Below are 14819 nucleotides of genomic sequence, written 5' to 3'. Positions count from 1 at the left end.
ACGTGTCCAGACGTCGACCGAGTCCTACGTGTGCTACATTCTCGAAGTCTTGGCCCTTTGTGCCAAGGCTGACCCGAACATGCCGGAGGACGATGAGGTTAATCACGTCCTCAAAGGCATTGCTGACGACGCCTTCAATTTACTGGTGTTTGCCAACGTCACCAGCGTAGATACGTTCATCAAGGAGTGCCGCCGTCTCGAGCATGCTAAAAGCTGCCGGGTATCCTAGCACATCACGCGACTTCCCAACATAGCTGCTACGTCATCCTGTGACGACCTTTTCTTCTAGCCTTCACGGTGTGACAACTTAACTCGCATCATTCGCCGTGTGGTCGAAGAAGCACAACCGGCGGCCCCTTCATTCCCGTCTCCTGATCATTCTCCGGCGACGATCTCCTTGATTCAGGCCGTCGTCCGCCAAGAGTTATCCAACGTCGGCCTGCACTCTGTTCATTCCGTGCGCTCGGAATCTCTTTCTCACCACACGTATCCACCCCGCTCTTCTTACTCCTCTTATGGACAGCACAACCCGTCCGAATTGCGAACCGTGGATGACAAGCCGATCTGTTTTAACTGCCGCCGCATTGGACATATGGCTTGCGACTGCCGCAGCCGCTGGAGTTCTCCGACGCGCTTTTCTTCTGATTACCACCCTTGCGCCGCTAGCGCGTCCTTTTCCTTCGCTCTTTCTATGCCCGACCCATCATCTGACCCTGCGACACCTCTGACACGACCCCGTTACTCCTGCTCGCCTTCTCTCTCCCGCCGTCAATCTCGTTCGCCCCCGTCACGCCGTGCTCCTCCTCAGACCTACTCGCCGCACCCCCGACCGGAAAACTAGACAGTGCAGTTTCTGGAGGTGAAGCTCCAATGACGACATTGGCATGAAATCCTCGCTTCACATTACCAACGAACAAGAATCTTTTGGGCGTTCTCGTCCACAATGTTCCTGTGTGCGCTTTGATAGAAACCGGGGCACATGTGTCCATTATGAGTACTGCCCTTCGCCATCGGCTAAAGAAAGTTCTGACGCCTACCCCGAACCGAGCTGTACAATTCGCCAACGGAGGGACTGTCGCTATTGTTGGCATGTGCTCTGCCCGACTCACCATTGCTGAGATACTGCAGTAGGCTTTCCACTTGGCCTTGTTGGTTTTCCATTAAGACCGTGTAGCATTGCGCGCAAACAACATGCACAGAAGAGGGAACACATATAACACACACGAAGCGCAACCTATCAACTGTTGATAGTTTGCGCTTCGTGTGTTATACGTGTTCTATCTTCTGTCCATGTTGTTTGCGTGCAATGCTACACGGTCTTGCTGAGAGACACACCGCCGTTCTACTCACCGTCATCGAGCATTGCCCTCATGAACTCATTCTCTGTCTGTATTTCCTTGGCAGTCGTTCTGCCCTCATTGACTGTTCGGCCAGCTCACTTCGCCTTGACTTTGCTCTTCTTGCGGACCCTGTGGACCCGCCTCCAAGCCATTTGAGCTGCATGGATTTTATTTGCCTACCACGTCACTAGATCTGTGACACATGTCGACTTGTTTTCCTCACCAGCTGTACCTGACGGCACTTACGTGGTCGCACTAATTCCGGCCGTTATACTTGCACATGGTGTTACCTTGCTGCACACTGTGCTGACAATTACTGGCAACCGCACCTGCCTTCCCCTTGTCAATTTCGCGCTAACCGCTCAAGTCCTGCCTCAGGGGATCTTATTGGCTATAATTAGCAGTCTGTAGGATGATGAGGCTGAGCCATTCACGGTTGAAGCCCATACCGTGACGTCATCTCATGGCAGTAACGTCGACATTGAGAAGATGGTTCCCTTTGACCTTACACCTGATCAAGCTGAAGCTCTCTGCCGCATTATTGAAGGCTATTACGACATCTTTGACAATCGACCCTTAGGTCAAGCGTCCGTTGTGACACATCCCACAAATACTGGCGATGCGAACCCTGTGCACCAACGTCCATATTGTGTCTCTGCGTCGGAACGAGCTGTTATCGAACAGGAAGTTAAAAAGATGCTTGAAAAGGACATTATCGAGCCTTCCTGTAGTCCCTGGGCTACTCCCGTCGTACTTGTCAAAAAGAAGGATGGAACGTCGCGCATTTGTGTCCATTATCGCCACCTGAAGAAAATCACAAACGAAGACGTTTACCCTTTGCCACGCATTGATGATGCACTAGACTGCCTGTACGGTGCCACGTATTTTTATTCAATCAACTTACGGTACGGCTACTGGCACATATACGTCGACGACATGGACCGAGAGAAGACTGAATTTGTTACCCCTGATGGTCTTTATCAGTTCAAGGTGATGCCTTTCGGTCTCTGTAAAGCGCCCACCACCTTCGAAAGAATGATGGAATCTTTGCTTCAGGGGTTCAAGTGGTCCACCTGTTTGTGCTATCTGGATGACGTCATAGTTTATTCTCCCACATTCGACACCCATGTTGGCCGTCTTTCAGTGATTCTTGACGTGTTCCGCCGGGGCGGTCTTCAGTTGAACTCGTCAAAATGTCACCTCATTCGCCGCCAAATATCTGTCCTTGGAAACCTCGTAGATGCCAGAGGCGTGCGACATGATCCGGCCAGAATTCGCGCGGTTACGAACCTTCCTGTTCCGAAGTCTACTAAGGACATTCGTAGTTTCGAAGGGCTGTTCTCTTATTTCCGACGCTTTGTAAAGGATGTTGCGACCATTGCACGTCCCCTTACCGACCTCTTGAAAAAAGACGTCCCATTTCCTTGGGGTCCTGACCATACCGCATCTTTTTCGCAGCTCGCTACTCTCCTTACCATGCTCCAATCCTGGCCCACTTTGACCCGTCTGCCTCAACGGAAGTTCTAACTGATGCCAGTTTTCACGGCATAGGAGCATTGTTAGTGCAACGCCAGCGTGTACATGATCGAGTTATAGTTTATGCCAGCCGACTTCTATCACCCGCCGAGCGCAATTATTCGATCACAGAGCGTGAGTGCCTCGCTCTTGTGTTGGCTATTGCGAAGTTTTGTCCATACTCGGACGGATGCCCCTTCTGTGTCATCACTGATGACCACGCTCTCTGCTGGCTATCCTCGCTCAAAGACCCCACGTGACGACTCGCTCGCTGGGCTTTACGCCTGTATGAGTATACTTTCTCCGTGGTATATAAGGGGGGACGCTTGCACAAGGATGTAGATTGTTTGTCCCGCTACCCCGTCAACGAACCGGCTGATGCGGACGCCATCACTTCCGTTTTCTGTGTCCCAGTTGCTTCAAATTGGCAACGAACAACGCCGCGATCCTTCGTTACGAGTCCTCATCAACCTTCTGGGGTCAACGCCGGGTGACGCCTCTCTCTAGATGTTTCTCCTCATGGAGGGGACAGTCTACCGCCGCAATTTCGATCACCACAGCCCTGACCTTTTGTTCGTCATTCCATCACACCTGCGTTCGACTGTCCTTCGCCAACTTCACGACGCTGCCTTGGCTGGGCACTTGGGCGTCTGGCGCACATACGACCGTGTACGCCGTCGCTTCTTTTGGCCGGGTCTCGCGCGCTCCGTGCGGCGCTACCTTTCCGCTTGTGAGCCCTGCCAGCGCCGGAAGAAACCATCCACTCTTCCAGCTACATGTCTCCAGCCAATCGACATCCCACCCGAACCAATTTTCCGTGTTGGTCGGTACCTTCTTGGAACAGATTTCCTCTCTCGGACTCCGGAAATAAATGGATCGCCGTCGCTACTGATTACGCTACGCGGTGCGCAATCACCAGAGCCCTCCCGACAAGTTGTGTTACTGACGTCGCTGACTTTCTTCTCTACATCATTTTAGTGCATTGTGCTCCGTGCCAATTACTCACTGACCGTGGCCGTAGCTTTCTCTGGGAAGTCGCCGAGGACATCCTCCGTTTCTGCTCGACAAAGCACAAGTTCAGCACGTCCTACCACCCACAGACCAACGGCCTCAGGGAGCGCCTCAACCGGACCATCGCCGTTATGCTGTCGAAGTACGTTGCGGACGACCACCACAACTGGGATCTTCATTTACCCTATGTGACGTTCGCGTATAATTCATCGCGTCACGACACCGCTGGCTATTCACCATTCTATCTCGTATTTGGCCGAGAACCCGCGCTGCCTTTGAACAATTTGCTGCCCTCGCGCGCACGTTCAGCCTCTGAATACGCCTGCGACGCGATCGCAACCACCGACCACACGCACCAGCTCGCCCGCACCAGTCTAGAGGCCTCACATGAGCATCAGAGACGCTTCTATGATTGCCACCATCGCGCCGTGCATTTTTCTCCGGGTTCTCCGGTGCATCTCTGGCCACCCATCCGCCCTGTGGGCCTTTCCGAAAAGCTGCTGTCGCGCTACACTGGACCATACCATGTGGTGCAACGAGTGACCGATGTCACGTATGAAATCATCACCGCCGAACTCTCAGCGTCATTGTCAGCTGCAAGTGACATCATTCACGTGGCGAGACTTAAGCCCTACCACACAAATTTCACCGCGGATGTGTAGCTTGAGCACCGGGATGGTGCTTCTACTGCCGTGGGTGATGATACTGAACAGCCGCCGCCACAGTGTGGCTGCACTGAGGAGAAGGAAGACGACGGGTTTCCTCTTGATATAGCGTCGCCATTTTGGCCTCCGTTATCTTCCCTGTAAATAAAGTGGAAATAGCCTTGGGCATCAGTTACACGTAACACTATATATATATATATATATATATTTTACGACTGTATACTTCAGCGTCACGACAACGTGACAATATATATATATATATATATATATATATATATATATTGTCACGTAGTCGTGACGCTGAAGTAAACAGTCGTAAAACTCTGCATGACGAAACTGATTTTTCATTGGGCGAACCTGGTGCCCACAAAAGCAAGCTACACTGGAAGTGCAACGATAGCGGCCAAGAGACTGGGAAATCGTCGAAATCTGATCAGCGGCGAAACGCGTCGATTTTTATACATGAGTCATCGAAGGTTCCAGATTAATCCCTGGTGCTCGCGTGTCTTCCAGAAAGTTCTAGACAATTCGCGTCGCTCATACAATCAGATTACATGAGCGTCGGTGACCACAAAAGACGGATAGAAGCATCGATAACGACCGAGAAGCTTCCAATGCAGGCGCGTCCTGCGTCGAGCGATAACGTTTAACATTTGTTAGCCGGTGGAACAAAACCACGCGTACAAAAAGGAAAAAAAACAATAACAAAGCAACAAAGGACCTAAGTTCGTCAGCGGGCGTAGAAAGGCGTAAGACGCACCACATGGATGACTTTAGGTCATGCGCGGCGCCGCTGTGATTGCGAAATACCGTCTGGCACGACCTCATAGCCCAGTGCGCCAATACGTCGGATGATCTTATATGGTCCGAAATAGCGACGCAACAGTTTATCGCAAAGTCCTCGTCGGCGTATCGGAATCCAGACCCAAACACGGTCGCAGAGCTGGTAGTCGACGTAGCGTCGTCGAAGATTGTATTGTCGGCTGTCGGTCCTCTGCTGGTTCTTGATGCGCAGACGGGCGAGCTGTCGACCTTCTTCGGCACGCTGCAAATAGGTGTCAATGTCGAGATTTTCTTCGTCGGTGACGCCCGGTAGCATGGCGTCGGGCGTCGTTGCCGGGTTCCTTCCGTATACCAGGTTGAACGGCGCCATGTGCGTCGTTTCTTGCACGGCCGTGTTATTTATTTATTTTATTTATTTATAAATGCTGCGATCTTAAACAAGATCTTAGCAGCGTGGTACACGAATAATTTTACATAAAAAACAAAATAAGTACAAAAATTGGGAACTGCACTCAAAGGTTTCTTCACACAAGCGCTTCACATAAGCGTAAAAACAAGCACTTCACACAAGCGAGCAGAAGAAGGGAAAAAATACGAAAAAAGTAAAAAAAAAACGTTACTTCAACGACTTTCCAATCATATAGTGAAACAGTGCTATCACTAACAATTTCAGCAGCTGCAAAATGATTTTTATTAAAGATATGTCTCGAAAAGTGATAATGAGTCCTGTGCTACAGTTTTATCGGCCAGCTTATTCCAATCTACTTTAGTTCTAGGAAAAAATGAATACTTGAAGTAGTTGACACGTGTTGTAAATGGAGTTACAGCTAGTGAATGTCGCTGTTTTGTAGCGTAACCTGTTGTATAGGTGATAACGTGAGACTGTCGATGTTGTAATGAGCATTTATTATTTTAAACGGCATACAAGATTTCTATCACTTATAGAAGGCAAGCCGCTCCGAGGTAAAAGGTTAGTAATAGAACTACGCCCATATGTATTGTAGATGAATCGGACTGCTTTTTTCTGTAATCTTTCTAGCTTTCCAATATCACTTTTAGTGAATGGGTCCCATATAACTACAGCATATTCTAAAATGGGGCGGACGAGTGTTTTGTATGCCAATAGACGTACGGTTGGTGTGGAGGATTTTAATACGCGTCTTAGAAAAAACTACTTGCGGCGACAGTTTGCTAGTACTGTGTCAAGGTGCTTTGACCAGGAAAGATCCTTTGTTATGTGCAAGCCAAGGTACTTATATTGCATTACCTCTGACAAAAAAGCGTTTTCTGTGCCATAGCGATACAGCAGTGGCTTCTTTTTTAAAGTTATCCGCATAAATACTGGTGTATGCGAAGGCCACGTACGGAGGGATGGCATCTCACGTCTTGTGTTCGACGTCGACGTACATTGCCAGCATGTCCGTGATGGACTTATTTAGGCGCTCAGTGAGGCCATTTGTCTGCGGGTGGTAGGCGGTGGTCCGGTGATGGCTTGTCTGGCTGTATCGCAGGTTGGCTTGAGTTAGTTCTGCTGTAAAGGTTGTGCCTTTGTCGGTGATGAGGACTTCTGGAGCGCCGTGACGCAGGAGGATGTTCTCAATGAAGAATCGGGCTACCTGGGCGGCACTGTCTTTGGGCAAGGCTTTTATTTCGGCGTAGCGGGTGAGGTAGTCCGTAGCTACGACGATCCATTTATTCCCGGACGTCGACGTCGGAAAAGGCCCCAGTAAGTCCATCCCGATCTGCTGGAACAGTTCCGAGGTGGTTCGATCAGCTGTAGAAGTCCAGCCGGCCTTGTCGGCGGTGTTTTGCGTCGCTGACAGTTTCTGCATTTGCTTACGGAATGGGCGACATCGGCAGAGAGGCGATGCCAGTAGTATTTTCTTGTATCCTTGCGAGCGTACGGGAAAAATCAAGGTGTCCAGCCATTGGGTCGTCATGGAGATCTTGCAGAACCTCTGGACGCACTGCTGAGGTTACCACGAGGATGCAGTTGGCTCGGAGAGGCAAGAAGTTCTTCTTTAGGAGAATGTCGTTTTGCAAGAAAAACGACGCCAATCCTCGCCTGAGCACCTTCGGCACAATGACGGTCTTGCCTTTCGGGTAGTCTACAAGGCTACTTAGTTCCGGGTCGGTAGTCTACAAGGCTACTTAGTTCCGGGTCGGCTCGCTGTTCGGCGAATTCTTCGGCACTGATGGGTCCCAAGAAAGTGTCGTCATCCTGGTCGTCCTGTGGCGGCGGTTCGACGGGGGCGCTAGACAAGCAGTCGGCGTCAGAGTGCTTTCGCTCGGACTTGTAAATAACGGTGATGTCAAATACTTGAAGTCTCAGACTCCATCGTGTAAGGAGACCTGAAGGGTCCTTCAAGTTAGCTAGCCAACACAAGGCGTGGTGGTCACTCACAACTTTGAAGGGCCTCCCATAGAGGTAGGAGCAAAACTTTGATGCAGCTCAGATGATGGCGAGGCACTCCCTTTCTGTTGTAGAATAATTAGCTTCCGCCTTCGATAGCGACCGGCTAGCGTAGCTTACAACCCTTCCTAGTCCGTCATTCCTCGGCACAAGTACGGCGCCGAGTCCTACACTGCTTGCGTCGGTGTGGACTTCGGTATCGGCGTTTTCGTCAAAAAGCGCAAGGATTGGCGGCGATTGCAGGCTACGCTTCAGTTCTTCAAATGCTTCGACATGTGGTGTCTCCCTCTTGAACTCGACGTCGGCCTTTGTGAGGTACGTCAGTGGGTCGGTGATCCGTGAAAAGTCCTTGACGAAGCGCCTGTAATAGGCACACAGTCCAAGAAATCTACGCACTGCCTTTTTGTCGGCGGGCGGAGGAAAGTCACTGATGGCCGCCGTTTTCTGTGGGTCAGGACACACTCCAGACTTGTTGATGACGTGGTCCAAAAGCAAGAGCTCCTCGTATGCGAAGCGGCACTTTTCTGGCTTCAACGTAAGTCCGGACGTCTTGATTGCTTGAAGAACTGTTTCAAGGCGCCGGAGGTGTTCCTCGAAGCTTGAGGCAAACACAATGACGTCGCCCAAATAGACGAGGCAAGTCTGCCACTTGAAGCGTGCCAGTACTGTATCCATGACATGTTCGAAAGTCGCAGGTGCCGAGCAAAGACCAAACGGCATGACCTTGAAGTCGAACAGTCCTTCTGGTGTTATAAAGGCAGTCTTCTCCCGGTCCCTCTCGTCGACTTGGATTTGCCAGTAGCCGGTTTTGAGGTTCATCGACGAAAAGTACTTCGCGTTGTAGAGTTGATCCAAGGCGTCGTCAATCCATGGGAAAGGGTATACTTTTTTCTTCGTGATTTTCTTGAGGCGACGATAATCGACACAGAAACGTAGGGTTCCATCCTTCTTCACTAACACCACGGGGGATGCCCACGGACTCTTGGACGGCTGGGTGATGTCGTCGTGTAGCATTTCGTCGACTTGTTGCCTTATGGCTTCGCCTTCGCGCGCCGAAACTCGGTACGGGCTCTGAAGGAGTGGGCGGACATATTCGTCAGTTATGAAGCGGTGCTTGGCGACAGAGGTTTGTCGAACTTTTGACGACGACGAGAAGCAGTTCTTGTATTGCAGGAGCAGAGTTGTTAGCTGTTCTTTCTTATGCCTGGGAAGTTTCTGATTGACATCGAAAGTTCATTCAGGTATTACAGTCGTCGTTGCAGCTGCGCGAGAATCCGAGAAGGCGAAAGCATTGCTGGCTTTTACTATTTCGTCGATGTAGGCGACCGTGGCGCCCTTGTTAATGTGCATGTATTTGGGGCTGAAGTTCGTTAGCACCACTCTTGCTTTCCCTTCACGTAGCTCAACTATGCCTCTGGCAACGCAAATTTCACGGTCGAGCAGTAAGTGATGATCGCCTTCGATGCCGCCCTCCATGTCTGCAGGCACTTCGATACCGACGGAAATCGTTATGCTGGAGCGAGGCGGAACGGTGACTTGTTCTTCTAGCACATTCTAGGCATGGTAACTGATGTTTGTATCCGGTGGTATCGCGTTGTGCGTTGAAAGCGTTGTCGACTTGGACCTTAAATCGATGACTGCCCTACTAAAAAATCATATTTAAATTCAAACAGGGTTATACAGGTTTAAACTGGTTTTAACAGGCACCTTTTTAGCAACAAACAGGTGTAAACAGGACCAGTTTACACACAAACGGGTCTGAACTGGGTCCTGTTTCGCTTGCAAATAGGTTTAAACTGGACCCCCCACACAGAAATAGATCTAAACAGGGGCCCCGTTTAGCGAACAAACTGGTTCATACTGGGCACTCGCACCAAACAGGGGCCTATTTGGCCCGCAGACAGGTTTAAAAAGGAATCGCCGACACAGAAATGGGTCTAAACAGGGGACTCGTTTGGTAGTTAAACCAGTTAAAATGGCTCATACTGGTCCCATTGGCACCAAAAAGGTCTACACAAGGGACTACTCGGCACAAAAACTGGTTAGAACGGGACCTTTGTAGCTGTCATACTGGATGAAATCATACCATGGAATTTAATGCTTGAACAGGTTTACGGTAAAATTCGATTTGAAATTGGTACACGCGCGTGAGCGCTCCGCAACACCCCAACGACAGCCGCTTCGCGTAGGCGCCCGGCATCGGGGCACAACCGACGGCGCCGCCAAACAAAGAGAAATAAAAAAAAAGAAAATGGTAGTAATAAAAAAATAAGCCAAGGTAGGATTCGAAAGCGCGTACCCCAGATCCCAAAGCAAGCGTCGTAACTACCACAACCTACTGAACTCTAGACCTGCACAAATCTTCCTGCTCCAGCACGCCTGGTCTAGTTCACCCCTTCTGCCGCTAGGGATAGAACGTACGAGCAGAGTGGCGCTAGCTATCACCTGTTCACTGTCGTCTACTTCTGCGATCTGTTCCAGCGCTCGAGCCGCTATTTCGGCAGCCACAGCTCGTTTACAACTCTACATTGTTTGTGTTGTATTGCGTGGTTCATGCGAAGGAGCAGACAAGTTTCCAGGGGCGAAGCGACGTTTATTGCCACATGTTCATCGGTGCGTGGCTGGTCGAGATAAGCCCCTGGAAACTTGTCTGCTCCTTCGCATGAACCACGCAATACAACAACTGGCGACGAGGATGGGATTTTGAAGAGTTGCGCAGCGTCAAGGAAGGCAAGTGTTCTCGGTATTCAGCCTCTGTTCAGTATCGACGATTGAAGAGTGCTGCTTTTTCTTTTCTTCGCTGACTGATATCATGAACGAAGAAGCCAGTGCAGGTTCGACGCAGTTTGCTGCTCATCTGGGCCAGATGGAACCATTCGACGTTTCCAAGAATGACTGGGCGTCGTACGAAGAACGACTAACGTCGTTTCTAATCGTCAACCGCGTTCCCGAAGGTGACAGAGTACATGCATTTCTGAGCATCATCGGCCCCAGTACCTACAGTCTTCTGAAATCGCTGGTTGCCCCGGAGCTGCCTTCAGCCAAGAGCTTCGAGGTGCTAAAGAAGACCCTGGGGGACCATCTGTCGCCGAAACCGTCGGTCATTGGCGAGCGAGCAAAGTTCCACAGGAGGCAGCAAGTCGAAGGCGAGTCCATTTCTGATTACGTTGCCGAGCTACGGAAGCTAGCACGAACCTGTGATTTTGGAAACGCGTTAGACGAATCCCTCCGGGATCGCTTCGTGTGCGGCTTGTTAAGAGAGGATATGCAGCGAGTGCTATTCACTCAGGATAGCAAACTCACGTTTCAGAGAGCTGTAGAGCGCGCGGTGGCTATGGAGGCGGCAACAAAAAGCACGGCTGAAGCCCGCACGGGTGTGCCTGCAGCCAACCCCATGCGTAAGGTACAGGCGACTTCGAATGTCCAGTCGCAGGCATGTTTTCGCTGCGGGTCGCCCAAACATTCCGCCAAAGCATGTCCCCACGTAAACGTCAAATGCTATAAGTGCAACAAAAGGGGGCACCTGCAACGAGTTTGCCGTAGCACCTCCGGCACGTCGCGTGGGAAACGCCCCATCAAGGACACTGTAAAAACGTTATCGGTGGTGTCCCACTCAGAAGTAGTAGCGGTGAATGGCATATCTGCTCCCAGTATTGAGCCTATCATGGTACCAATGAAAGTAAATGATGTGACGGTCTCTATGGAGCTAGATACAGGTGCCGCCGTCACAGTCATGCCTTTCAAACAATACCGCCAATTTTTTTCATCAGCCAGACTCGAGCCGACAGAAGTCAAGCTCCGCACCTATACAGGAGCCCTGGTGATTCCAAAAGGCGTCCTACGGGTCAAGGTGCAGCACGGCGGTAACACGGCGAGCCTTCCTTTATACGTCGTCGACCAGGAGGGGCCGCCATTGCTGGGCCGGGAATGGCTTCAGGCAATTAGACTGGAGTGGAGCAAAATCTGGAACGTCCACATCTGCCAAGGTCAGAGCCACCCATTTCTCGTCGTTTAGAGGAAAGGCTACATGCTTTGATCACAAAGTACGGCTCTCTTTTTAAAGATGAGTTAGGCATGATTACAGAAGAAAGGGCCGAGCTGTATTTCAAGCCTAATTAGCACCGAAGATTCTAAAAGCAAGAAACGTGCCGTTCGCGCTGCAAAAGTCAGTGGAGGCTGAGCTTTCGAAGATGGAAAAAATGGGCATCATAACAGCCGTTGCCACATCAGATTACGCAACGCCAGTGGTACCTGTTATCAAGAAAGACGGTGGCATACGCCTCTGTGGCGATTATAAGGTGACAGTGAATTCGTGCCTTGACGTCACACGTTGTCCGTGGCCGAAGGTCGATGACTTGTTCGCGGCTCTTTCGGGAGGCACGCAGTTTTCAAAGATTGACCTGAACCGCGCTTATCAACAAGTGGTCATGTCTGATGCCTCAAAGAAATACTTAACCTTGAATACGCACAAGGGCTTGTTTGTTGTCAACAGATTACCTTTTGGAATCGCTTCCGCGCCGGGGATTTTCCAAAAGATAATGGACACGATGTTGAAGGACCTTAAGGGTGTTTGCTGCTACCTAGATGATATTTTGGTAACTGGGAAGACAATAGAAGACCACTTGGCTAATCTCGAAGCACTGCTGGAGCGTCTTCAAAGCCGTGGCGTCCGGGTAAAGAAAGAGAAGTGCTCGTTTTTTTCAAAGCGAACTTCACTACCTTGGCCACAAAATCAGCGCTGAAGGAATTTCCCCATTGTCAGATAAGGTTGATGCACTACTCCAGGCACCAGAGCCGCAATCAAAGAAGCAGCTTCAATCTTTGTTGGGCGTTGTCAACTATTACAGCAAGTTCGTGCCCCAGTTAGCAACAATAGCTCAACCGTTTTACAGACTTCTGCAGAAAAAGGTAGCGTGGCACTGGGACGAGCATGCTAGAAAAGCGTTCAACCAAGTAAAAGCTCTATTGGCACAACCGCCTACGCTCGCACACTATGACCCTGAAAGACAACTTACGCTGTCAAGCGACGCGTCGCCGTATGGTGTAGGAGCAGTCCTATTTCATGTCTACGATGACGGAAGGGCACGGCCCATTGCTTACGCTTCAAGAACGCTGTCTGAAGCGGAAAAGAAATACAGTCAACTGGAAAAGGAAGCGTTAGCAATCATTTTTGGTATAAAGAAGTTCCACTTCTATCTTTATGGGCGCTCATTCACCTTGGTCACAGATCATAAACCTCTTCAAACAATATTGGGCCCGACAACCGGAATTCCCACAATCGCGGCTGCTCGTTTGCAACGCTGGGCCGTTACGTTGGCAGCGTACTCGTAGAATCTTATCTTCAAGAAATCGAGCGAGAACGCGGAAGCCGATTTCTGCTCGCGTCTGCCGCTGCCAGATCTTGAAGCGGAAACCAAAGAAACAGAAGAAGCATTTTATTCCTTGCGATTGGACTCGTTGCCTGTTTCTAGTCGAGATATCGCGACTGCCACGAGTAAAGACCGAATTCTTTGTCAAGTGAAGGAATTCACAAATGTGGGATGGCCAACGTCGATCACGGATGAGGAGTTGAAGCCTTTTTTTCGCAGGTGCAACGAACTGACGGTGCATCAGGGATGCGTCATGTTGGGCACAAGAGTAGTCGTCCCTGCAAAGCTGCAAGGCTTCGTTCTCGACGAACTCCATGACGGCCATCCCGGCATCGTGCGCAGCAAGGAACTAGCACGCAGCTACGTGTGGTGGCCAACTCTTGAGGCGGACCTCGAACTTCGTATCAGAAGCTGCGCTAGTTGTCAAGAGCAACGTAACGCTCCAACCAAAGCACCTCTTCACCCTTGGTCATGGCCAACCTCACCGTGGCAGCGTGTTCACATTGACTTTGCGGGACCTTTTCAGAATACCATGCTTTTAGTGGTGGTAGATGCGCATTCTAAATGGCCAGAGGTTTTCGAAATGCGATCGACAACTACAGAAAGCACGATTCGTTGTTTGACCGAGCTCTTCGCACGTTTTGGCTTCCCTGAAACAATTGTTTCCGATAATGGACCTCAATTTGCTTCGCAGGAGTTCAAGCACTTCGTGCAGGCAATTGGGGCGCGGCACGTCCTCACGGCTCCCTACCACCCCAGCTCCAATGGGCTGGCAGAGCGTTTCATTCAGACCTTAAAGAATGCGCCCCGCAAAGACGGCACAGGAGAAACACTGCAGGTAAAGCTGCATAAATGTTTGCTGTCATATCGCAACACGCCACATGCGACGACTCGTGAATCACCAGCGGCATTGCTCCTAGGACGACGCTTACGTACTCGACTAGATGCCGTAAAGCCCTCCGTGGGGGAAAGAGTAGCACACAGACAGTGCTCTCAGGCACTAAGTCGTCCGTGTCGCGAACGTCATTTCGTTGTAGGCGACAGCGTGTTGGCACGTAATTATTCTGGAAAACCAAAGTGGGCTCCCGCTGTGATTGTTGCTCAAACAGGACCCGTCTCTTTCCAAGTACGTGCAACCACCCCGAGGGGCACCTTCACCTGGCGTCGCCACCAGGATCAGCTGCTACAGAGGCCTGCAGAGGACGTTACCCCTATGCATGGAACAGCTGGTGAAGTTACGACCAGCGAGTTCCTGGTTTTTCCCGAGACTGACGACGCACCAGTTCCTTCAAGTCCACAACCGTCCAGGGTAACTCCGGTTACGCGACAGGCAACTCCAGCACCCGCCGAGGCAGGACGCTACCACGTGCGAAATCGTCGCCCACCAGATAGATTCCAAGCTGGACTCTGACTATGTGCTTTATTAAAAGGGGAGGTGATGTTGTGTCGGCTGGCGCTCAATTGATAAGAGCACTCTGCGAAGTGCGCATGCGCCACTAAGTGTTAAAAGCAGAGTCGCGCTCGCTAGCGGCTCCTTCTTGCCCGAGCCACGAACCCACAAGCATGGGTTAATAAACGTCGTTCACCCGGAACTTGTCTGATCCTTTTCGGCACGTCTGGCGCAAAACGTAACAGTTTGTAAATGCATAAAGTCGCGAAAATAAAAAAAAAGAAAACAAAATTTGCGAATGATTGCTTCTCATTTCACTCACGAGATACAGTA

General features: G+C 50.6%; 1 protein-coding gene across 1 annotated transcript; it reads left to right on the top strand.

The window, feature by feature from the left end:
* The first annotated feature begins 12074 nt into the window (after positions 1–12074).
* LOC125945284 (uncharacterized protein K02A2.6-like) lies at positions 12075–14463 on the top strand. Its single transcript, XM_049667058.1, has 2 exons — positions 12075–13934; positions 14224–14463. The coding sequence occupies exons 1-2, from the start codon at positions 13350–13352 to the stop codon at positions 14407–14409; spliced, it is 771 nt and encodes a 256-aa protein (XP_049523015.1). The 5' UTR covers positions 12075–13349; the 3' UTR covers positions 14410–14463.
* The last annotated feature ends 356 nt before the right edge of the window (positions 14464–14819 follow it).

Source organism: Dermacentor silvarum, chromosome 5 (assembly GCF_013339745.2).
Source record: "Dermacentor silvarum isolate Dsil-2018 chromosome 5, BIME_Dsil_1.4, whole genome shotgun sequence".
NCBI lineage: Eukaryota > Metazoa > Arthropoda > Arachnida > Ixodida > Ixodidae > Dermacentor > Dermacentor silvarum.
The sequence above is the reverse complement of the archived record's forward strand: the minus strand, read 5'-3'. Positions and strand labels throughout refer to the sequence as shown.